The sequence below is a fragment of the Lynx rufus genome, unplaced genomic scaffold (genome assembly GCF_022079265.1).
Source record: "Lynx rufus isolate CCGP_SWC_20201006 ecotype Redwood Valley unplaced genomic scaffold, mLynRuf1.p SCAF_5, whole genome shotgun sequence".
In the NCBI taxonomy this organism is placed as follows: Eukaryota; Metazoa; Chordata; class Mammalia; order Carnivora; family Felidae; genus Lynx; species Lynx rufus.
Window position 1 is genome coordinate 71,526,157 of NW_025814867.1, and position 25,286 is coordinate 71,551,442.

Sequence of the window (25,286 nt, forward strand, 5' to 3'; positions counted from 1 at the left end):
ACATAATGCGCAGTAAATATTTGGTGACCAAGTGCATGGCCCTGCTCCTGATACTGGCTTATGATGCTCACGTGGTATGGGCCTTCTGCAGCTCAGAGCTGTGGAAGATGGGATCTGCCAATATTTGCTGACTGTTGAATCCACCTGGAATAGCTTTCCCATTGACTTGTGGGAACTGCCACTCAGCTGCCAAACTGCTGAGATGGTTTTTCTTTAATCCTATGTGGAGAATGGTTTTAGTTCCTAGCGCAAATGCCATAGCCCCCCACTGTTTTTACCCACTTTCTGTTGATTTTGTTCATTGCTTCTTAATTTAAGTCCTTTACTCTGGCTCCAGAGAGTTTGAATGATTGTGCTAATTTTGGCCAGTTTAACAGATGTCTCTCTGGGATAAAAGGTCTCTTTAACTTCCTCTCACCATCATTTCGGAAGTCCTGCCTGTTGTTATTTGTCTTTAAGCCAGAGTTTCTTCACACCAATATTTATCCCTAGATTAACACATTTTAAGCCATAATACACATTTAAAAATGCCTTAATGAAATTTTCCCTTTATAATAAACATTATTTTGGAACCTTGATACTTTCTTTTCCTTAATGCTTTATACTAGATTTGCTAATGGTCGTTCCACGGGTCTTATTTTGGACAGTGGAGCCACTCATACCACTGCAATTCCAGTCCATGATGGCTATGTCCTTCAGCAAGGTAATGTATTTAACTAGGGTACACGAGTTAAACAGGAGATGATGTTAGCTGTCATGACAACGTAGACAATGAGATAGAGCAGTGAATTGGACTATCAAGTCATATCAGTTTCCAAGTAGTATCTCTTTTTTTAGGAGTTTTAAAAAACCTTTAGTATATAACACATGTTTAAAACTGATGCAAGGCTTCATTCACGCTTAGAGAGATAGTTCAGTTGATTCTACTTGAAAAGATTATTCATATATAAATACACAGAAGAAATTTGTCCCAGGGAGTTTAGTTTTAATGCTGTCTTAGCCTCGTTTAATCTGTTTTCATAGGCATCGTGAAATCCCCTCTTGCTGGAGACTTTATTACTATGCAATGCAGAGAACTCTTCCAAGAAATGAATATAGAACTGATTCCTCCATATATGATTGCATCAAAAGTAGGTGATGCTTGAATTTTCATTTTGGAATTTATCTCCAGCTCCCCAGCCCCATGTCATGAACTCTCTTAACCTAGTACATGCTCTTGGTACTCAGGAAGCTGTTCGTGAAGGATCTCCAGCAAACTGGAAAAGAAAAGAGAAGTTGCCACAGGTTACAAGGTCTTGGCACAACTACATGTGTAATGTAAGTACCCTTATTTTCTTTTTTTTTTTTTTTAAATTTTTTTTTTTAACATTTATTTTATTTTTGAGACAGAGAGAGACAGAGCATGAACGGGGGAGGGTCAGAGAGAGAGGGAGACACAGAATCTGAAGCAGGCTCCAGGCTCTGAGCTGTCAGCACAGAGCCCGACGCGGGGCTCGAACTCACGGACCGCGAGATCATGACCTGAGCCGAAGTCGGCCACTCAACCAACTGAGCCACCCAGGCGCCCCAGTACCCTTATTTTCTTTACAGGAGTATTACAGGCTCTAAGTTGTGTGTGTGTGTGTGTGTTTTTTTTTTTTTTAATCTTTTGAGAGAGAGAGAGCGAGCGAGCGTGTGAGGAAGGGAGGGGCAGAGAAAGAGGGAGAGAGAATCCCAAGCAGGCTCTGCACCGTCAAGCGCAGAGCCCAATGAGGGGCTTGAGGGCATGAACTGTGAGATCATGACCTGAGCCGAAATCAGGAGTCAGATGCTTAACTGACTGAACCACCCAGGCACCACCTAGGCTGTAAGTTTTTGAATAGAATGTGAGCACTTCATATTTTTAATGATATTTTGCAAACAAAATTATTATTTTGAGAAGAAAGGGGTGTTTTTGTGTTTGTCAAACTAATTATCTCAACAAACTAGTATATATTCATTTGGATTACTCTGATGAGACCTGGAAGGAACTTTGGTTTTGGAGTAAAAACAAGCATTATGTTATTCTGTACCTTTTTTTGTCTAAGAAAATGGTTTTAGTCTATAGAGACCTGGTAGTATGGCTCAGTTATGTTTGCTTTAACATCAGTCAGCCATATAAAAAAAGTGTCCTTATTCATAGCAAGGAGACAGTAAGAGTTTCTTTTACTAAAAAATTCCTCTCTGAACATATGCCTTACTGACAGGAGGACAGGTGAGTAAAACCTCTCACACTACAGATGTACATTCATTTCTAATAGTAAAAGGATTTGAAAGTCATAATTTACTATGTGAGGGATATATCCTATCTCACATTTTTTTGCACCTAAGATGAAGATTTTTTGTGGGTGTTCAGTAGAAGGAAAAATTGTGAAGTTGATTAACAGTTTGGCCTAGCTATTAGGATTTTTCTTTAGCAGCCCAGAGGTCACATGTATTTCACAGCAGAATTTTTAATTGTTTTAAACTATGTGCAGTCATTAAAAGTTACATATGATGCCATGTATGTGCACATGTATATACATTCAGAAAATGAAATCTTGCCTTTAGGCTTATTTTTAAGGAAAAAACAATGTTCTGAAACCAGTTTTGTAATGCAGGACTGTGGTAGGTATGGGGGTTTCAGATTGTTTTTATCTCATCAGTGTTCCATAATTGTTGTAATTTAAACATGATATAATTTAGCTTCTAGTTCAAATACTTAAAATTGGGTTTCTTGATACTCAAGAGTCCTTGCTAGGTAGGTTTATAGCCTTGAAATGACATAGCCATCCAGGAATGTGATCCGGTTTCATTAAGAAAAGTATTTTAAATACAATGTTACAAAACTATAGGGGCGCCTGGGTGGCTCAGTTGGTTGAGCAACTGACTTCGGCTCAGGTCATGATCTCGTGGTCTGTGAGTTCGAGCCCCACGTCGGGCTCTATGCTGACAGCTCGGCCTGGAGCCTGCTTCGGATTCTGTGTCTCCCTCTCTCTCTGCCCCTTCCCTGCTCATGCTCTGTCTCTGTCTCAAAAATAAATAAAAACATTAAAAAAAAAAAAAACAGCTCTACAATGTTACAAAAGTATAGATTGCCTGTTTCTAACCTGTTTCTTAAAATTTTTTTTTTTTTTTTTTTTTATCCATAGTGTGTTATCCAGGATTTTCAAGCTTCAGTACTTCAAGTATCAGATTCAACCTATGATGAACAGTATGTCTTCTTGTCTACAAGACTTAAAATAGCTCGTTGAAACCTTCATACTAATCTTCTAAACACCAAATACTTACAAATGAGGAAAGAAATTGATTCGTTTTGTTAAAAATTGTGGAGTATGCTTAACTGGTCTAAACGTAAAAAGTTAAGAACTATTGATTAACATAAAAGAAAGATTCTCACTCTGCTTTCTTACAAGTTGATAATTTCTTAGTTTATAATTTTGAAGAATTTTTTTGGTCTTTTGTTTAATGTTGTTTAATATGTTTTCAGAGTAGCTGCACAGATGCCAACTGTTCATTATGAATTCCCCAACGGGTACAACTGTGACTTTGGAGCAGAGCGGTTAAAGATTCCTGAAGGGTTGTTTGACCCTTCCAACGTAAAGGTGTGAGCACTATTTCATAATCAGCTTGGCCTTTCCTGTGTGTGTGCACATCTTGTGTAATTATATAAAACCTACATAAGACCGACTGTAGAGATTTTTGGGTGTGCTGTGTTTGAAGTTCTTCTGTGTGACTACTCATTTTCATTTTGTTGTAGGGATTATCAGGAAATACAATGCTGGGAGTCAGTCACGTTGTCACTACAAGCGTTGGAATGTGTGATATTGACATCAGACCAGTAAGTGTCAGCCTCCTGTTTACGGTATAAAGGTATCTTTTAGGGTAATGAAATGCCCCTGAATCCTTATTTAAGTTGGCAACTTTGGCCATTCACTTTGAAGTCCATTTTAGAATGTGTAAAAATATGAAGTATTAGAAAAGGAAAAATGTAAAACTTTAGAGCTACGGTGTCCAGTGTACTAGCTACCAGCCACATGTGGCAATTTAAATTAAAAGAAGTAAAAATTTAAAATTCTGTTCTTCAGTTGCACTAGCCACATTATAAATGTAACCAATGGCTACTGTATGACACGCAGATAGGGAACATTTCTGTCATCACAGGAAGTTCTTTTGGACAGTGCTGTTCTAGAGAGTTCCTAAAATGTGACAAGCCAAAATATATATTATTGATTTTTTTCTATGTAGCAGTTTTGCTGTTTTTTATTGTTCAGGAAGGTATGGGTTTAAATTATGTAACTTTTACATGGAGTTTAGTTTAGATGATCTTCTTACCCTTCGTAATTTTTGTGTTTTGCCAGCTTTTAAATACTAACTCCATATTATACACATATTAATTATTAGATTGATTATATGTTATTTAAACCCTAGATTCAATTTGTAGCCAACATATGTTGCCTTGGTATTGTTGGAGTTGATTCATTTGCTTAGAGCATAGTACTGATAGCTAGGGGTGTATAAAAACCATGTTGTTTCAAAAAAGACTTTTGGATGACTATGCAAAATGTTTGTTTCAACTAGCCACCTAGCAGGCACTTGCTGCTTCTAAGATGATAGGGAGTAAGTATGGAGTAAGTTATAAGCGTGTAATAGATAACTTTGTTTTTAGTGCGATTTCTCTTCTCGTTAACTAATGTTAATTGCAGAGGACATGCTTGTTTTCCATTTTTCTTTCAAAAGTTAGATGACTTAGACATCTGGAATACATTTTTAAAATAGGAACTTAGCCACTAAAAAAGCATACAGGCTGACATGTATATTGACTAACAGGAATTCAGTAAGAACTTAAAAAAAAAAAAGGCTGACATTTAGCTTTCTGATCCATACATGTAAATTACAGATAAATATACTCATAAGTAGATTGATTTATTTTTTTTTAGGGAGGTATCAGCATGTGGATTTTGAAAAAGTTCCCCATGTGGTTCTGATGCCTAATACCCTGCAAAAAAGAAAGGTCACAGTCATTTTGGCTAGGGATGTTATCAGATTATGCATTATCCATCATAATCATTGAATAATCTCATTGTCTAATTTTAAATACTGCAACTTCTACATGAGCTTTCTAATATGAAGCCAATATAAAATATACCTCTAAATATTGGCAGCTGTCTGCCAAAAAATTATGCTTGGGTTTTAGAATAATTGCTTTAAGTTAGTGGTTCTTAAACTTTAATGCACATTAGAATCATCTTGAGTTTTAAACAAACTAACAAAACCTTGATCTGGGCTCCATTCCCAGATTTTTATTTAATTGCCCCCAGGCATTTGACGTTTTATAAATCCCATAAATGAGTTGAATGTGCAGCCAGGACTGAGAGCCACTGGATTAAGCTACTAGGTCTGTATAGAAGTAAAAATATTAAAAAAGAAAGGGTAAACTGTAGAGGAAGACAGTTTTAGTTGTAGTTGTGATTTAAACTTGGAAACATTTGGAACTAATTTGTTTCTGTTTTTTATCTTAGGGTCTCTATGGCAGTGTTATAGTGGCTGGAGGAAACACGCTAATACAGAGCTTTACTGACAGGTTGAATAGAGAGCTCTCTCAGAAAACTCCCCCAGTAAGTTGTTTGTTCTTTAGTGGTATTCTTCAGTCACAGGTATCCTCATCGCTGGTTGTAGTCTTATAGATAAGGTTTGTTTTTCAGTAGTCGATTGATATTCTGTGTGTGCTTGATACAGTGTTACTTAAAGTTAATATCCCTTGTTAACCAGATTTTCATAGATGACATCTTTTAGTTACTCTTGTACTATTTGAATCTTTTATTCGTTGATTCCATCCTTAAGTACCTATAGTGTGCTAGGCACTAGGGCTGTAAATACAGTCCCTGCCCACTAAGGGCTCAGTCTGCTAGGATGAATAGAAATGTAAAAATAATGTGCTAAGTGGTTCAGTATGTCATGAATGAGACACCCTAGGGAACACTGTGGAGCAAGCACTTAACTCCCTCATGAAGAAGCTGTTTGAAGGAATAGGAGTTCAACTGGTTGGTAATTTATGAAAGAACATCTAGGTGGAAGTTATACCATGTGCAGAATATGAAGGGAGGATGGCATATTCCAGTACGTCAAAGTAGCTGGCTTGTAGTCTGCAGAAGTGGGAAGAGTGATATGGCTGGAAAGATGGATGATGTATTGATTTCCTAGGGCTGCTGTAACGAAATACCACAAACTAAAGTAGGTGGCTTCAAACAACAGATAATTTATCCTTTCTCCATTCTGGAAGCTAGAAGTCTGAAATCCACATGTCCACAGGGCCATGCTCTCTCTGAAATGTAGAACTGAGAATTCTTCTTTTCCCTCTTCTTAGCATCTGATGGTTTGCCAGCAATCCTTTGTTGTTTCTTGGATTGCAGCTCCAACACTTCAGTCTGTCTCCATTGTCAGAGGGCATTCTCTCACAGATCTGTTCTCTTTATTATAAAAGCTCCAGGGAGGTGCCTGAGTGGCTCGGTTGGTTAGGCATCTTGACTGTGGCTCAGGTCATGATCTCATGGTTTGTGTGTTTGAGCCCCGTGTTGGGCTCTGTGCTGACAGCTCAGAGCCTGGAGCCTGCTTCAGATTCTGTGTCTCCCTCTCTCTGTCCCTCTCCCACGAGCTCCCTTTCTCTCTCTCTCAAAAATAAACATTAAAAGAAACCCCAAAACTCCACAGTCATATGGGATTAAGGACCCACTCTGCTCCAATATGACCTTATCTTTTTTTTTTTTTTTAATTAATATTTATTTCAAGAGAAAGAGTGCAAGTGGGAGAGGGGCAGAGGGGGGGGGGGATACCAAGCAGGCTCCTTGCTGCCCAATTCAGGGCTTGATCCTATGAATCATGAGATCATGACCTGAGCCAAAATCAAGAGTCAAGACACTCAACCAACTGAGCCATCCAGATACCCCACCAATATGACCTTATCTTAACTTGTATCCTAATTACATCTGCAAAGAACCTATTTCTAAATTATGTCACATTCACAGGCACCAGGGATTAGAACTTCAACATATCTCTTTGGAGGACACTGTTCCACCCACACAGTTGGGTATCAGGTCATGTTGCTTATTAATAGGGAACTTACAGAATAAAATTTGGCAGGGGACTGCAGAGCTCCTATGTTTTAAAAAGATCACTGGGTGCATTGTGACAACTTTTAAAAGGATTAGAAGAATGTGGTTTGGGGAGAAAGTCTGGTACCCGTTGATAACAGAGTAGTAGTCATAATCTTTATTTTTTAAAAAAAAATGTTTGTTTATTTTGAGAGAGAGAGAATGCACAAGCAGGCAGGGCCAGAGAGAAAGGGAGAGAGAGAGAATCCCAAGTAGGTTCCACACTGTCAGCACATAGCCTGACACGGGGCTCGATCTCTCAAATCATGAGATGACCTGGGCCGAAATCAAGAATCAGATGCTCAACCCACTGAGCCACACACGCTCCCCTAGTCATAATCTTTAGATTTTAAAACTTTTATCAAGTAGTTTTTTGTATGGTACTTTGTATTAGTTATTACATCAAAGGAAACTTAGGGGTTACATGGGTCCTAATAGTATCTGTAGAATTTGTATATTTGGCAGTCTTTTTGTTTCTCATACAAAGGAACATTTTACATATGGCACATTTTTGTAATTGTTAAGTTGTTATGTAAATACTGATATAGGCACAAGATTGACACTTGAATTGTATTTACTACATTCTTGGAGATACAGTCTGATCTGGAATAGAACTTAATTATAATACTAATCATTAGATTTGATAATAAGTCCCAGAATAACAAATACAGACCTGGGCTGTCCAAGGTCTTGGTCAAGAGCAGTTAGATATTATCCATCTCATTTAGGAGACAATTAAAAATAGATGAAATAACAGGAAAAAATTCCATTGCAACAGATACCCAGCAGTTCCTCATCTACAAAAATCCGTATTCATCCCTCCTGCTCCCAGCACCCTCTCCTCCCATATCACTTATTTTACTCCTGAAACATATACATTTATTTCACTGTTGTATGAACACAAACTATGTGTTCATATAAAATAATAGAGTATCAACAATTTAAGAACTATCCCTGGAAACAAAGTCCTAGGTAGGGGGAAAATCTCTTGATGCAGGGAGACAGGAAGCAATAGTACTGAGCCACAAAACCATGTTTATCAAGAGAGTGTGAGTTCAAAACATAAACACTCATTTGGGAGGAAAGCAGTTATGAATAAAAAACAGATCTAATGTCTGCATTTTGATGTGGAAGTGGAGTGGGGGGAGTGACCTAAGATAGGAGGAATTAGGATAAGATACTAAAAAAGTTAGAAAGGTGAGGACTATAGAAAGGGTGGCAGGTTGGGACAGTAATGGTATTTGGTATTGGAAGAAATGGAATACCACATGAAGCACTTAGCACGATACCTGATTTATAGGTAAGTGTTAAGTATGTGTTTACTGTTATTCTAGGATATTGTTGTGAATGCCATACGCTTTAGTATGCAGTTTTCTAAGGTTGATGTAATTATTAAATATTATACATTAAAAACCATAAGCAAAGTACTTTCTATATAGTAATTCAACCTATGCCTACTATTAGCCTAGCTTTTGCAAAATAATCATGTGTAACTGGTGTTTGAACCAATTGTTTTTTTTTATTTTATTTAAAAAATTTTTTTTTTTTCAACATTTATTTATTTTTGGGACAGAGAGAGACAGAGCATGAACGGGGGAGGGGCAGAGAGAGAGGGAGACACAGAATCGGAAACAGGCTCCAGGCTCTGAGCCATCAGCCCAGAGCCCGACGCGGGGCTCGAACTCACAGACCGCGAGATGGTGACCTGGCTGAAGTCGGACGCTTAACCGACTGCGCCACCCAGGCGCCCCTGAACCAATTGTTAAGAAGTCCTCAAAGTTGAATTTTTTTAATTGAGTCACCTGTTTTACTTGATTGTACTAATACTTATTCTCCCCTCTCTATTTTAGAGTATGCGGTTGAAATTGATTGCAAATAATACAACAGTAGAACGGAGGTTTAGTTCATGGATTGGTGGCTCCATTCTAGCATCTTTGGTTAGTAAACTACTTTGAAAAATAGTCTTATTGAATGATTTAAGTGTACCAGTGAATATAAACTAAGTTTAGTAAAAAGACTAAAAATAATTTCAGTGCATCATTTATCTTTGTATAACTATCAAATGAATTACATGTTCTAATTTAACAAAATGCTTTAGTGCCTTATCAGTTGCTATTTGCCAGCCTAATTTCAGTTTCCCTTCTCAAAGGTGGGAATTCTACTAACATATTTGTGCCCTTTCGTACTCCCATTGGAACTGGTCAGGACTTAAATCATTCCTTCTCAGGTTCTGGTTGTTCCCTGGCCTCTTGGTGAGGTTGAGGAAGTCAGGAGTTGGTTCTTGGGGCAAATGGTTGAAGTCATGGTGCTGGGTTTTTCACATTGCTCAGATGGGTGCTTGCCTTGAATCAGGAGGAAAAGTCCTTGTATTTATCTGCACCCTAGACTTGGGGAATTTCCCCTTCACCTCAGAGCAGCCAAAGTAAATGTCAGGAAGTACTTCTTTTTTTTTTTTTTTTCTTTTTTGAGAGCAAGAGAGAGAGGGCACAAGTGAGCGAAGGGGCAGAGAGAGAGAGAGAGAGAGAGAGAGAATCCCAGGAGGGGAAGAGAGAGAAATGGGGCTTGCCTGAAGCAGGGCCTGTTTTTGTTTTTTACCGGAAGCAGGGCTGGTTGGTGTTTACCTGATGTGGGGTTCGATCTCATGAACTGTGAGATCATGACCTGAGCCAAAGTCAGATGCTTAACTACTGAGCCACCCAGGTGCCTTCATGAAGTATTTCTATTAAACAATTAAAAAAAAATTCTTTTTTAACATTTATTTTTGAGAGAGAGCACGAGCAGTAGAGGAGCAGAGAGGGAGATACAGAATCCAAAGCAGGCTCCAGGCTCTGAGCTGTCAGCACAGAGCCCAACGTGGGGCTTGAACCCACAGACCCTGAGATCATGACCCAAGCCAAAGTCGGACACTTGGCCAACTGAGCCACCCAGGAGCCCCACTCCTGAACCTTTTTAAGCTAGTAAAAGTTTATAATAATACATGAGTGTATTATTATAAATGTATTATAGACATAAGTGTCTATGTATTCTATTTCCAGTCTTTTAATAGATCTTAGATCAAAGCTGGATACCACTGCAAGTCCACTTGAATAGAGTTAATCTTAGAGAATGGATTTCTCCTGCTTATATGTTTTATTTTTAATGTAGCCTAGGTTTCTTCCTTCTTTGGTTATTTTCCTCCTTTCCATCTTCTATAGTGCTTATGCACTATATTTATTGTGTGTGTTCCTGTAAAACTTTATCCTACTCCTGATGAGCACTTTTGAGGGTTTTTTTAAGTTTTATGTTTATTTTTGAGAGAGTATGAGCCAGGGAGGGGGCAGAGACAGAATCCCAAGCAGGCTTCTTGCTGCCAGCGCAGAGCCTAACACAGGGCTCGAACCCATGAACCATGAGCTCATGACCTGAGTTGAAATCAAGAGTCAGACACTTAATTGACTGAACCACCCAGGCACCCCAAGCACTTCTGAGTTCTAAATGCTGCCATTAGTTAAGTGTTAGAACATCAATTCTGTACTGGGAGGAAACCTTCCGATAGTTTCTATTGTTGCCTCAGGTTGGCACCAAGCCATCATAGCTAAACCATCCATCTTCCTTTCACAGCCATTTTCTAAATCCTCATGACAGTTTAATAGGTATAGAAAGACTTATTCTTTCTAAATCATGTTTCTGGGTGTTCTAGAGGAGGGCAGAAATAAGGGAATAAGGGAGTACTATTTGGGCGAGGGGCTTAAGCGTTCTGCAAGATCAGTTGTTTATTTTTTGAGAGACAGAGTGTGAGCAGGGGAGGGGCAGAAAGAGAGGGAGTCACAAAATCCAGAGCAGGCTCCAGTTTCTGAGCTATCAACAGAGAGCCTGACGTGGGGCTCGAACTCACGAACAGTGAGATCATGACCTGAGGCGAAGCTGGATACTTAACCGAGCCACCCAGGCGCCCCAAAATCAGTTATGAAAAAGATAATTTAAAAAGTATGTTCTAACAAAAAGGCACAATATATAATTTTTCTTTCCATTTTACAGGGCACCTTTCAACAGATGTGGATTTCCAAACAAGAATATGAAGAAGGAGGGAAGCAGTGTGTAGAAAGGAAATGCCCTTGAGGAGAGTTCCCAGACCTCTGCCTTCCCGTGTCACCTTAAGTTCCACAGCTTTAGTGTACTCAGGAAAAGAGTGACCATCTTTTGTAGAATGTTTATACATTTTTGCATATTTCAATTTCCACTTAAATTTTTTAAGGCTTTAACTGGCTCTATAAATTAAGATAAGTTTGTGCTTTCCTTGAAATGCACTTATTCTTATTACAAGCATTTTATAATTTTGTATAAATGTCTATTTTCTCTAAATATTTTGCTTTCAGTAAAATGCTTTTCAACTCTGTTTAGTATATTAATTACCAGTGATTGGTAGAATTGGTTTTTATTGACTAGTAAAATTTACTGCCTATGCTTTTTACCTTAGGCTTGCAAAATTAAATAAAAGTTATTAGCCATTCCAGAAATGTTTTGAATTATTGTTGTGTTGTGACTTAACTACTTTAAGTTTTACTAAATGTATTTATATTATTTTGAGTGAAAGTACTCATTGTTTATTAAAAGTAATGTCCACACCCCCTTCGTATGCTATTAATATAATAGTAGAAATGTTACCTGAATTCCAAAAATGACCTTACTGCCTTTGCTACTGCAGTTGACATCACTTTCCCACTGTAAGGTACAGGTGATGTTAAAGTTTGCTTAGATGTCAGAATTTTTAACTTCCAGAGTTAGCATGCCATATTAACCCTTAAACCAGTTGAGATAGTCATTTAACTAAAAAGCACAATTTCTTTATAAATTACTTAATACATATTTACTTTTGTATATAGATTGTTATCCAAGGAAAACAAAATAGTAACTTCAGAATTCAGACATCTTAGACAACACTTGACTTCTGGGCTTCAGAATGACGTGGAAACTTTTCCTGAAGAAATTTTTCTTTCTTTTTCTCTAAACTTTTCTTCCTTGCTTCAATGCGGGCTTGTTTCTCAATTCTCAATCTAGAATAAAAGCATAACACCAATTTATACAAAAATATTTCCCTGTTACTCAATGTTCTCAAAGGATATCCAAATCAATTACTTAAAAGCCTCAATAATGCTAGTCTTCGTATTAGGTGTGTCATGTATATTATTATTATTATTTTTTAAAGACTATTTTTTTTTTTAATTTTTTTTTCAACGTTTTTTATTTATTTTTGGGACAGAGAGAGACAGAGCATGAACGGGGGAGGGGCAGAGAGAGAGGGAGACACAGAATCGGAAACAGGCTCCAGGCTCCGAGCCATCAGCCCAGAGCCTGACGTGGGGCTCGAACTCACGGACCGCGAGATCGTGACCTGGCTGAAGTCGGACGCTTAACCGACTGCACCACCCAGGCGCCCCTTTAAAGACTTTAAGTAATGTCTTTACCCAACAAGGGACTCACAACCCCAAGATCAAGAGTTGCACGCTCTACTGACTGGGCTAGTCAGGTGTTCCCATGTATGTTATTAAACTTGAATAATCACTGTAAACCTACATAAGTCAAAGATAAACTTACAATCAAAAGCATTTGTAACCCTACACCAATGCTTCCTATTTTCTACATAGAAAGAAATGAACAGATCTTATGAGCCTGTAGCAGACTGGGCTACCTTTTCTCCTCTTTTAAAAACACCAGTTTTATTGAATACAATAGATTTTTTGTATCGTGTGATACATCCTGAGACTTTCTTGAATTCCTTAATTCCAAATACCTCAGTCTACCATATCATTTTCCCTACAACAAAGAGAATAAAACTATGCTAAGAGATGACGGTTAGGTGCTAGACTGGTCCCTATGTGAGTTTGCATTCCAGAGCAGGAAGCATTTGTGCCTCAGCTAAATTATTTTGACCTCTAGGGTCACTTAAGACAAAGTTGCAAATGATAAATTCATAGATGCCAAGCCACTACTGTACTTAAGATTTTGCAGGATATTTTACTGATCACTAGGCATGAGTATATATTTTAAAACAACATAAGAGATCATAGTGAGTAACTTACTTAGTATGGTCACAGAAATTTGAGCCAAGAATTCTATTTGGGTGAAGACCAAGATAGGTGTGTACTTTAAAAATATGAGCTATTTTGTAATTTAAGTATAAAGATCAAGCAAAGCTGAAATCAGATTACTCATGATAGTCCTCAGTCTTCGCTCCAACTAAATTTTGGCCGTTAAAAAAAATAGGCCCATAAAAATAAAGAATAAAGGTTTGCTATTCTGATTTTTTTGACATTAATTTTTGAGAGACCGCATGCATGAGCGCAGGAGGGCAGAGAGAGAAGGAGACAGGATCTGAAGCGGGCTCTATACTGACAGCAGAGAGCCGGAAGCGGGGCTCAAACTCATGAACCATGAGACCATGACCTGAGCCAAAGTTGGACGTTTAACTGACTGAACCACCTTGGAGCCCCAAGGTTTGCTATTCTTAAGAATATTCAGAAGATTATGATGCATGCCCTGAAGGTAAGGCTAAAAAAGACAGGTTCAAAAATAGAACAATTAGGACATGTATTAGGCCTGTAAAAGCAACACTGGATTCATAAATTCTCATAGTCGTTTATAGCTTCACCTTATATGACTAAGGGACAAAAGGACCAATGGCACGGTAGGTCTAGAGAAGTTGTAGAGGAAAAAAAAATGCAGTTAAATGTCTTCAACTGCTTAGTATCTGAACTGGGCCTTAAAATGTGAATGGTGGACGGGTCACTTGGGAGGCTCAGTCAGTTAAGCACCTGACTTTGGCTCAGGTCATGATCTCACTGTTCAGGAGTTCGAGCCCCATGTTGGGCTCTGTGCTGACAGCTTGGAGCCTGGAGCCTGCTTCAGATTCTAGATCTCCCTCTCTCTCTGTTCCTCCCCCACTCGTGTGTTCTATCTATAAAATAAAGATTAAAAAAATTTTTTTTAAATGTGAATGGTAGAAAGATTTCAGAGCTGTACATAAAAGAGGGGAAAATGAGCAAGACTGTTGAGGAAACAAGGAGAAAGGTCTGACTTTGATGAGGGTAAGCAGGTAAGACAAAGTGTGGGAACCCTGGGTGGGAAGGAGTTTGGATTTATCTGTAGACAAGAAGCAACTATAGGTTTCTGAATAGGTTATGTGATAAAAAGGTTTGAGGAGAATTAGCCAGGAAGCAGTATTTGAATGGACTGGAGTGAGGAAGAGGTTCAATAATTCATCTTGATGAAGAGGGAGGGCACCAGGGCAGAGACAGTGGGAGCACAAAGGACAGATCCTGGAGACCTTCTGCAGGAAGAATGAAATCAAAGACTGACTGCTTCTAGGGCACTGATGATGAAAAATGCCCATGTAGAATGGATATACTATTTAAGGGGTGCTGGACCTCATTCCACTGGTGGTCCCCCCACCTCTACCCTCCCATCAAGCAATTCTCAGACACCAGCAGAATGAGCAACAGTTCAACTCCATTCTGACACTACGTGGAGATCGTGTCAGAGGATGTCACACATGCTTCTTAACCAACAACTTGCCGCAGATCAGACGCTCCCACAACTCCCTCTTTGGACTTCAGACAGCAGTCACAAGTCCAGGCTGTTACCTGTACTTTAAATCAGAGGCTACCAAGACCTCCTCCGTGGGTTCGATTAATTTGCTAGAGTCACTCACAGAACTCAGGAAACCCCTTTACTCACTATTATGGATTTATTATAAAAGGATATGAACTCAGGAGTAGCCAGACATGAGGTACACAGGACAAGGAGTGGGGAGAGGGCATGAGGCTTCCATGCCCTCTTCTAGGCACACCACTCTCCTCCAGTCTCCATATGCTCACCAACAGAAAAGCTCCCTGAACCCTATCCTTTTTACAGAGGCCTCATTACACAGGCACAGTCAATTAAAGCAAATCATTGTCCACTGGCTACCGATTCACCTCCAGCCCTGTTCCCCTCTCCAGAAGTCAGGCTGTGGGACTGAAAGTTTCAACCATCTATTCCAAGTTGGTTCCTCTAGCAATTAGCCCCCATTCTTAGGTGCTCCCCAAAAACCATGTCATTAACATAACAAAAGATACCACCCCACCTAGAAAATTCCAAGGGTTTTAGGAGTCCTGTGTCAGGAACAAGGAGGAAGACCAAATATATGTACCTTTTATTATAAATCACATCACAAAGATAAAACTGAAAATGAGGAGAGGGAGCTGGTTTAATGGGGAAGATAAATTTTTTTTTTTTTAACATTTATTTATTTTTGAGACAGAGAGAGACAGAGCATAAACGGGGGAGGGTCAGAGAGAGGGAGACACAGAATCCGAAACAGGCTCCAGGCTCCGAGCTGTCAGCACAGAGCCCGACGCGGGGCTCGAACTCATGGACTGCGAGATCATGACCTGAGCCAAAGTCGGCCGCTTAACCGACTGAGCCACCCAGGCGCCCCAAGATAAAAATTTTTAATTGTGATTCTAAAATGTACCAAGACACCTTAAAGCCAGTTTAAAGGTATATTTCATTCCTGTTTAAATTATTTTTTTAAGTGTTTTTATTTGTTTGGTATGGAAACAAGCTCTTGGGAGAGAACATCAGTTTTTATTTTTTTTTTTTATTTTAAAAAAAAATTTTTTTTTCAACGTTTTTATTTATTTTTGGGACAGAGAGAGACAGAGCATGAATGGGGGAGGGGCAGAGAGAGAGGGAGACACAGAATCGGAAACAGGCTCCAGGCTCCGAGCCATCAGCCCAGAGCCTGACGCGGGGCTCGAACTCACGGACCGCGAGATCGTGACCTGGCTGAAGTCGGACGCTTAACCAACTGCGCCACCCAGGCGCCCCAGAGAACATCAGTTTTTAAAGAACTCTTGATGAAAGTAGACTGTATTATCTAAGGCAGTTGTTACAAGCTGTGGTTTTTGTGCTGCTAGAATTTCCTTCTTAAATTTCCAGCTGCTTTCCTGCTTGAATTCTGACCTCTAGCACCTTTAGCCAGTAACTTTGAAGTTTTCCTCACCCAGCTTCTCTCTGCAGCCACAGACAGCCATGGAAGTGGAGTAGCATGCTTGCCCTGAAACCACAAACTTGTAATTCTCTCCCCTTCCAACTTCAATTTGGTTTCTGTCTGCTTTTGGATGTGGATCCAGTGTTCTAAAATAGCCATTTTCTAAAATCTTTCATTTTTATAATTATTAGCTGGGGGCTCGTGGGACCACTTCATTCCTCTATAACAGAAGCCCTATAATAAACCTCATGCAGAAAAAAAAATTGTTGTACTAAATATTTGGAAACCACCATTCTGCAGGGTAACATGACGGCAGACATAATGCAGCAGGCTCGTCTCCTCACCCTAGCCCCTTTTCATTTCATCAACCTTGCAGTAACATGAGCTCATATCTTATGTAACTGAAGTATTTAGACCTTCCTTTTCACATTACAGAAAGACTTAGTAACGTACTTACATACAGACTGATGAATAGAAAGGCAATAAAACTTTTTGAAAGGATATACACTAGAATGTTAACAAGTTATTTTTGGATGATGAGATTATGTAAGATTTTAATTTCATCTTTTCTACCCGATTTTTCTATTTTTTCCACAATACACATGTATTACTTATGTAAAAGCTTAACTTATTACTTATGTAAAAGCTTAACTTGTGTTATCTGATATAAAGGTAAGTTTTGTTACTAAAGGGTATTTGGGTTGTGCTCACCTCATAAAACGTTCCACATAGGGCATTGCAAAGAATCGTTTCCTGTTGTATCTTTTATTTAGGTACCAAGGTATAGGCCACTGTTTGAACTTGTGCCTGCCAAGAAAGCAAAGAGATATTGCCTTAATAGAAGATATTTCATACATTTTTCATTTTTTACAAATAGAGTTTTAGCCATCTTTGAGCTAAATATATTTTCAATAAAATGAGATGTAATTGGCTTTTAAAAGATTTTTACAATTTTTATAAATTATGAAATACTCTAAACTTAGAAAAAAGTACAGACATGAACCCACTGAGTTCATGAGTGTACGTATGTTTTGCAATGTCTGCTTCAGATCACTTTTGAAAAAATATATATAAAAACTTAAGGGGCGCCTGGGTGGCGCAGTCGGTTAAGCGTCCGACTTCAGCCAGGTCACGATCTCGCGGTCCGTGAGTTCGAGCCCCGCGTCGGGCTCTGGGCTGATGGCTCAGAGCCTGGAGCCTGTTTCCGATTCTGTGTCTCCCTCTCTCTCTGCCCCTCCCCCGTTCATGCTCTGTCTCTCTCTGTCCCAAAAATAAATAAACGTTGAAAAAAAAAAAAAATTAAAAAAAAAATAATAATAAATAAATAAAAACTTAAAGACGCAGGTTAAGTTCTGTATTTCCACAGCAGCTCTGAGCCATACACTGGAGTGTATCACTACCAGATGTATTTCATACTTTTACTCCATACATATGTATGTATGTACTTATATACACATGTATATACATTCATACATAATATATAATACATACAAGTGTATGTATAGTTTTTTGCTTTTAAATTATAAATAAATTGCACCAACTGATGTAGGTATCTACATTTATCTCAACACAATGAAACCTAAAAAATCATAATGTTGAGCGGGAAAAAGAAAGTTGTGAATTCATACTATATATAACATTCATTTGAAAGTACTTCAATGAAAAAAGTAACAAAAGGATTAATTTCAGGCCATTTAACCAATCTTTTCTGATTGGTTAAATCCAGGATTAATCTGTAATATTAGAAGCCAAAGTTCCAATCTCTTTATAATTTCAGCCTTTACTATATAATGTGACAGTGCCACAAGAAATTTGGACCACTGCTTTAAGCAGGATAGATAACGGTACTGTATTTCCCTCAGTTCATCAGGATGACAATCTACCACTCCTCAATAGACAAGGGCATGACGTGTCCAAAAAGTAATCTCCGATATTACTGCCACATGTTCTTTTGACAGAAAAAAAAAATTTAGATGAAATGTTTTTAAGAAGGAGCTCTGCATTTAAAAGGCTACCTTAAATATTATAACATGGAATAAAAAATTAGGGAAAAGGTACTGGAATTAATAATGTTTGAGTTAATAAGCTATGTTGGAAAGATGATATAATTACTACTTTGTTTAGCTCTGGAAAAGTTAAAAAGCAAAATTTTAAAAACCTAGAAGAGACTAGCACTCATACATATTCTCTCCTCTATCCTCACCCTTCCCTAACTGACCTCAATTGTATTAATCCAAATAAAAATTAGAAAATAAAGTTTCTAGTTAGACATTTTGGTAATTTCTCTTTACCATTACAGACATACAGCTACTCCCCTACATTTTGCTCCAAGCAGCCCTATTACTGCAAACTCAGTTAAAAAAGACTACCAGGTACGCCTGGGTGATTCAGTCAGATGAGCGTCCAACTCTTGATTTTGGCTCTGGTCACGATCCCAGGGTTATGAGATTAAGCCCCATGTCGGGCTCCATGGAGCCCGGGGAACCTGCTTGAGATTCTCTCTCCCTCTCTCTCTCTCTCTCTTACTCTCTCTCTCTGCCCCTACCCCCAACTTGTGCACTCTCTCTTTTAAAAAAAAAAAAAAGAGCCTATCAAATGAATAAGCACTACTATGTGGTATAATTTCAAGAGTACAGGGAGTGTCTCTTATTTTGCTATGCCTCTTTTGCTGACCCTTAGCAGCTCAACCCAAATGTAAATAAAGCCCTGAAGACAGAGACTACACTGGGTCTCCTCATTTATTTATACCTCAGTTTGAATGTTTATTATCAGATCCTTTCCCAGGGTCTGACAGGACTTCGGGAGCTAGACACAGGGGACAAAAGGTGGAAAGACTAATGAAAATAAACAGTTTCATAATTTGAACTAGGGCTTATCCTGATATGGCAGCAATGCTTTTTTTGAAAAGAGTTCATGTGGCCTTATTCCCTGAAAACTCTTTTTTTTTTGAGAACTTTTTTTTAATCTCAAGTTCTTTTTTTTAATTAAAAAAATTTTTTTATTTATATTTGAGAGAGAGACAGAGCGTGAGCTGGGGAAGGGCAGAGAGAGAGGGAGACACAGAATCCCACGTAGGCTCCAGGCTCTGAGCTGTCAGCACAGAGCCCGACACGGGGCTCAAATTCACGAATCATGAGATTATGACCTGAGCTAAAGTCGGCAGCTTAACCAACTGAGCCACCCAGGCACCCCTAATCTCAAGTTCTTAATGGGCAGGTACATGTCCTAAAATTAGCTTCATGGTGTTTATTAATGCTCTATAATTCTATGTGCATATGTACATTTCTCTGGGTAAAAGATCTATAACTTTCACCAGATTCCCAAAAGGTCACATGATTGACAGAAGATTAAGCACCACTGTTATAAAGAACCTACAGGGTCACCTGGGTGGTTCAGTCGGTTGGGCATCCGACTTTGGCTCAGGTCATGATCTCACAGCTTGTGAGTTCAAGCCCTACGCTGGGTTCTGTGCTGACAGCTCAGAGCCTGGAGCCTGCTTCAGATTCTATGCCTCCCTCTCTCTGTATCCCTCCCCTGTTGTACTCTGTCTCTCTCTCAAAAATAAATAGATAAAAAAAATTAAAAAGTAAAAAAAAACTAAAAATAATTGAATCATGAGAATGGGGTGCCTGAGCTACCAAATAAAGCTACCTTCATTCATATCTTGGGGTTCCAAAGGGGTCTGGGGACTTCTGTTTACATTAGATACATCTGTAATAAATTTCATATAAGAGTTTTTGTAAAAGATACCGGACAGGAGAATGGGGCATGAGATTTCCATTCTCATCTTAGAAAAACCACAGTGGAAACTATGTACCAGATGATTCTTCCAAAGATGTCTCTTCTCCAGGCACCAGGTCTAGCTTTTTCTTGACCAGTCTGAAGAAGTCTTAGGGCATCCTCTCTTTCCTGGACAACTTTATCTAAGGCATCCATGGAATCTATTACCTGGTAAGAGATTAGGAAGATACAATTTCAACAATCACCTACAACAGAAAGGTGGGGAGAAAGACCCCGGGCCCCACCAAAGTTTGTGCTCCACTGAATCCCCACATCCAGCGCCTGCCACAGTCGCCACCATGCCCAAGAGAAAGAATGAAAGGGATGCTAAAGGACATAAAGCCAAGGTGAAGGATGAGCCACAGAGAAGATGTGCAAGATTTCCTGCTAAACCTGCTCCTCCAAAGCCAGGGCCCAAACCTAAAAAGGCCCCTGCACAAAAGGGAGAGAAGGTACCCAAAGGGAAAAAGGGGAAAGCTGATGCTGGCAAGGATGGGGATGGCCCTACAGAGAACAGCGATGCCAAAACAGACCAGGCACAGAAAGCTGAGGGTGTTGGAGATGCCAAGTGAAGTGTGTGATTTTCGATAACTGTGTACTTCTGGTGACTGTACAGTTTGAAATACTATTTATCAAGTTTTATAAAAATGCAGAATTGTCTTCTACTTAAAAAAAAATTTTTTTTTAATATTTATTTATTTTTGAGAGAAAGAGAGACAGAGCATGAGCAGGGGAGGGGCAGATAAAGAGGGAATCGGAAGCAGGCTCCAGGCTCTGAGCTGTCAACACAGAACCCAATGCGGGGCTCGAACTTGTGGACCATGAGATCATGACCTGAGTGGAAGTCAGATGCTTAACCAACTGAGCCACCCAGGTGCCCCATGTTTTACTTTTTTTTTTTAAGCTATGTTGTTAGCACAAAGAACACTTCATTGTTGTTTTGAGGGAGGGCATATGTCACTAACAAAGTATCTCCAAAGCTAGATTGATACAAGGGGAAAAACACCCTTCCCTTCTAGTTTTGAGAAACTTCCTCATGGCTTCCAGGAGGAGGGATTCCTTGATGTCAACCCACATTAGCCACCTTGGCACAAATGCCTTGTGGTGTGGAAAAACTAAAATTCATTAAAAAAAAATTCTTTTTGGATGTTTTTTATTTTTGAGAGAGGGACAGTGAGAGGGAGAGGCAGAGAGAGGGAGAGAATCCCAAGCAGGCTCCATGCCGTCAGTGTAGAGCCTGACACAAGGCTCGATCCCACGAACCCGTGAGATCATGACCTGAGCTGAGATCAAGAGTTGGACACTTAACCAACTGAACCACCCAGGTGCCCCGACACAGATGTTCCTACCTGATTGGCAGCTGCTGCTATTACAGAGAATGGAATATCGGTCTACCCTGATCCTACTCTCCAATGATCCATCAAGATGCAAGAAGATCCTACTGGAACCCCTATTTATTTTTATCTCTTTCTTTTAACATTTCTACTGAAGTTTAAAATGTATACAGTAATATATTAGCAGGGCAAAATATATTCTTTATAAATAAATATTCATCTTTGGGGACTCTAGTGACAGATGAGCTAAATTTTTTCATAGCTCTAAATACTGAGGCATTTTTTCGGTTATGTGTATTACCTGTGAGCATCATAACAAATAGAAATACTGTATACACACATTTGTTTCTTTTAAGAGCCCTCAAAAACAGGGTGGCAGATTAGATTATAAAGGTAAACTTCCAGGTAGCTGCAGCATCCAAGAGATGTGAAAGCCACAAATTTAGATAGACTACCTCATAACCTGTATATGCAGCTCACACTCTATGTATCTGCTCTCCCCTACTTCAATCAAAGCCACACTGAGCAGCTGATTCCACACGTACCTCCTCTTAACTGAATGAATTTCTACAAAACCCCTGAGAAATAAAAGATGGGTAAGAATGGTGAATCCTATTTGGAAGACAGACAAACTTAGAAGAGTGAAGTGCCGTGTAGCCCTTAGGAACCTAGTGAGCCTGGCTGTTCACCGACTACATTAGGGTTTGCCCATGCAAGGTTGCTGCTGGGGCTCCTAACGGAAATCATACCCGATTACTCATGCTCATGCCTCCAGATGAGAAGGAAAATCAGAAATATCAATTAGATACACTTTATTCAAAACAAGCCAACCTTGGAGAGCTTTCTTTCCTTTCAGCTTAACTCTTCTAGAGCCAAGAATGTCCTTACACACTTCCACACCTTCAATTATATCTTGAGAAGGATTCTTTTTAATTTTTTTTCTTGATAAATTTTCCTTAGTAGTATGTCACAAAACTGAGAAGATGCATACATTTGAGGCTTAAAAACAAAATCATGATTGGGATGCCTGGGTGGCTCAGTTGGTTAAGCATCTGACTTTGGCTCAAGTCATGATCTTGCAGTCTGTGAGTTGAAGCTCCACGTTGGGCTCTGTGCTGACAGCTCAGATACTGGAGCCTGCTTTGAATTCTCTGTCTCCCTCTCTGTCTGCCCTACCCTGCTCATGTTCTGTCTGTCTGTCTCTCTCTCTCTATCAAAAAAAATAAATAAACATAAAAACTGAAAATTACAATCACGTTCAGTATCTGGAGAAAGCTTTCATTATTTTTGGAATTTACTAATCCAGAAAGTGCAATATATATGACCTATGGGGATGAAGCTCACTTCTGAAATGTATTTTTTTATAGCAGGGAGATGGGGTAATCTATTACTGAAGTTTAAAAGTCTTACAACAGCACCATTCTAACAAAAGCTTATTCAACAAATAAACAATGCGCTATCCATAACTTTCCTTAATAGCAGAATTAGCAAATATCCTGAAAATAAAATCTCAATGCTTTATAAATGTTATGTGGCAATCATCAGGTCTTAGTTTCTAAATACATCATTCGTCATTAAAAGGAATCAGGGTATTCCTCTGTAAAATGGCTGATTCCAGGGATGGGGCAGGAAACGTACAAAATGAATCCAGAACAACTTGCTATGCCTCATAAAAGTGATGAGAACACAGGGGCGAGCCTGAAGGAATCCACACTGGTCCTTAAATCTGGGATGAAGGTATTCAAGAATTATAACTCACTGAATAAAACTGAAATCCCTGAGTCCACAGCGATAGGATAGAAGAAAGTGAAGGGAAAGCCATTCCTTACATAAGAAAGCTAACCAATAAATGTAGAATGAATCATGGGATGAAAAAAATGCCCATTTAGCAAACATTGTAGTAATAACTAATCAATAGATGTTAAACCCAGTGAGTGCAAGTTTGAGAAATTACAGGATGTTTATATATGATCTCAATACAAAGAAAAATTAGTAACTATATACACCATGGAGAAACCTGGCAGATATCACACTAAAAAATTATTTTTACTTAAACAAAAAATTTTTTAATGTTTATTTATTATTGAGACAGAAAGAGACAGAGCGTGAGCATGGGAGGGGCACAGAGAGGGGGAGACACAGAATCTGAAGCAGGCTCCAGGCTCTGAGCTGTCAGCCCAGAGCCTGACGTGGGGCTCAAACTCACAAACCACGAGATCATGACTTGAGCCAAAGTCGGATTCTTAACCAACTGAGCCACCCAGGCACGCCACACTAAAAAATTATTGATGTGAACACTGGTAACAAAACAAATCCACATCCTGTGCCTCCTAATATTATGTACTGTGAAGAAAACTGTATCACTTCTATGATACTTCCGCCAATCATCATGATTATAATGAGAAACATTAAACAAACCCAAATTGGCCTACACTCTTCAAAAAAATCAATGTTCTGATACACAAAGAAAGACTGAGTATCCAGATTAAAGAAGACTAACGAGATAACAACTGGAAAATGATCCAGAATTTTATTTTGCTATAAATTAGAGGACAACGTCCAGATAACTGATGAAATAGATCTGCAGATTAGATAATAGTATTATATCAATTTCCTGATTTTGAAAGTTGTACAGTGGTTATGTAAGGAAATATCCTTGTTTTTTCACAACATATACTTAATTATTTATGGATGTATATAACTGATTCAAACTTCTGAAGAAAAAATGTGTTATTTCGAGAAGGAGGCAGAGAAGGATAAAGCAAATGGGTAAAATATTCACTTAGGGAAACTGGGTGAAAGGTACCTTTGTACTATTCTCTTAACTTTTCTGTCAATCTCATGTTGTGTCAAAATAAAGTTTCAAATAAAAATAAATATGCTATGGAATTCAATTTTCATTAAGTCAGAATAACTTCTTCCTAGTGAGGCTAAATAACTAAAACTTTACTCCCTACATTCTTTGACTCTCTGCAGGGATATTAGGTCCGCCCCTCTCAGAGGCAGTGTGGCAATAACGGCTGTGAGTAGCGTGGGGAAACGAACGAACGTGAAGCAGCTGAGGTTAGGCAAAAAGCTGAGTTTTATTTACGATGGCACAGAAACATCAACAAAGAATTAACCTCGTAAGCAATCCAGGCAAAAAACCTTGAGAAATTCAACTAAATAAAACACAAAACTTCTACATGGAAGAAATAGCTTAAACGTGTACAGCCATTGGGATGCCCAGGTGGCTCAGCTGGTTAAGTGTCCAACTCTTGATTTCGGCTCAAGTCATGGTCTCATCTCATGGTCGTGAGATTGAGCTCCACGTCTGGCTTGCTTGGGATTCTCATACTCTCCCTGTGCCCCTCCCCCCACACTTGCATGCACTGTCTCTCTCAAAATAAATAAACAAACATTTAAAAAAAAATGTGTACAGCCTTGAAAAAGAAAAGGCAGATCTACATATACTGAAAGGGAAAAGTACCCAGGATATACTAGGTAAGTGAAAGTACAAATGTCAGGAGAGTTTTTAAGAGTTTATAACCAAATTAGATAAATTATGTATTAAATAATTATGTAATAATTTTATTATGTAAATAAAAATAATTAGGCACACTTCTACACGCAGAAAAAAATTCTGCTGGATAAACAGGAAACATATACAAATAATTACCTGTAGGAGTGGAAATCATGAACCTAAGGGGATTTTTTTTTTAATGATGAAGAAAACCTAATTTGAACAATAGTTGACCTTTTCACAACAATGTGAATGTACTTACTACTACTAAACTATACTGTTAAAAATGATTTAAGAAGGTAAGTTTTATGTTATGTGTTTTTTACTACAATAAAAAAAAAAAAAGCACTCAAAACTTTGACCTGGTTGGTAGGGCAGTGGCTAAACTGAAACCAGCAATTTAAAATGGTGCAGCTACTTTAACGTTAAACATAGATTTACCATATGACCCAGCAATTTCACTCCTATCTATGTACCCAAGAGAAATAAAAGCCCATGTCCACACATCTGTT

General features: G+C 38.7%; 3 protein-coding genes across 3 annotated transcripts in view; 2 read left to right on the top strand and 1 right to left on the bottom strand.

Moving 5' to 3' along the window:
* The window catches only part of ACTL6A (actin like 6A), a 29,805-nt gene extending 18,165 nt beyond the window's left edge, over window positions 1–11,640 (top strand). The window contains exons 6-14 of the mRNA XM_047099409.1: window positions 609–703; window positions 1,024–1,130; window positions 1,228–1,317; window positions 3,150–3,211; window positions 3,488–3,602; window positions 3,758–3,838; window positions 5,520–5,615; window positions 8,999–9,085; window positions 11,166–11,640. Of these exons, the coding sequence (XP_046955365.1) occupies window positions 609–703; window positions 1,024–1,130; window positions 1,228–1,317; window positions 3,150–3,211; window positions 3,488–3,602; window positions 3,758–3,838; window positions 5,520–5,615; window positions 8,999–9,085; window positions 11,166–11,246 (814 nt within the window). The 3' untranslated portion in view covers window positions 11,247–11,640. The remainder of the gene's footprint in view (window positions 1–608; window positions 704–1,023; window positions 1,131–1,227; window positions 1,318–3,149; window positions 3,212–3,487; window positions 3,603–3,757; window positions 3,839–5,519; window positions 5,616–8,998; window positions 9,086–11,165) is intronic.
* Window positions 11,641–11,971: 331 nt separating this feature from the next.
* Window positions 11,972–25,286, bottom strand: part of MRPL47 (mitochondrial ribosomal protein L47) — a 34,403-nt gene continuing 21,088 nt past the window's right edge. Inside the window, exons 5-7 of the mRNA XM_047099410.1 lie at window positions 19,976–20,106; window positions 16,870–16,965; window positions 11,972–12,181 (exon numbers count right to left, since the gene is read on the bottom strand). Coding sequence (XP_046955366.1) covers window positions 12,058–12,181; window positions 16,870–16,965; window positions 19,976–20,106 — 351 coding nt within the window. The 3' untranslated portion in view covers window positions 11,972–12,057. The remainder of the gene's footprint in view (window positions 12,182–16,869; window positions 16,966–19,975; window positions 20,107–25,286) is intronic.
* On the top strand, window positions 20,177–20,510 carry LOC124526421 (non-histone chromosomal protein HMG-17-like). The gene has a single exon (XM_047099411.1). The coding sequence runs from the start codon at window positions 20,238–20,240 to the stop codon at window positions 20,508–20,510; it is 273 nt and encodes a 90-aa protein (XP_046955367.1). The 5' UTR covers window positions 20,177–20,237.

Bases quoted from the DNA above. Each gene is read 5' to 3' on its own strand.
- LOC124526421 (XM_047099411.1), top strand. From the start codon at position 20,238: ATGCCCAAGAGAAAGAATGAAAGGGATGCTAAAGGACATAAAGCCAAG.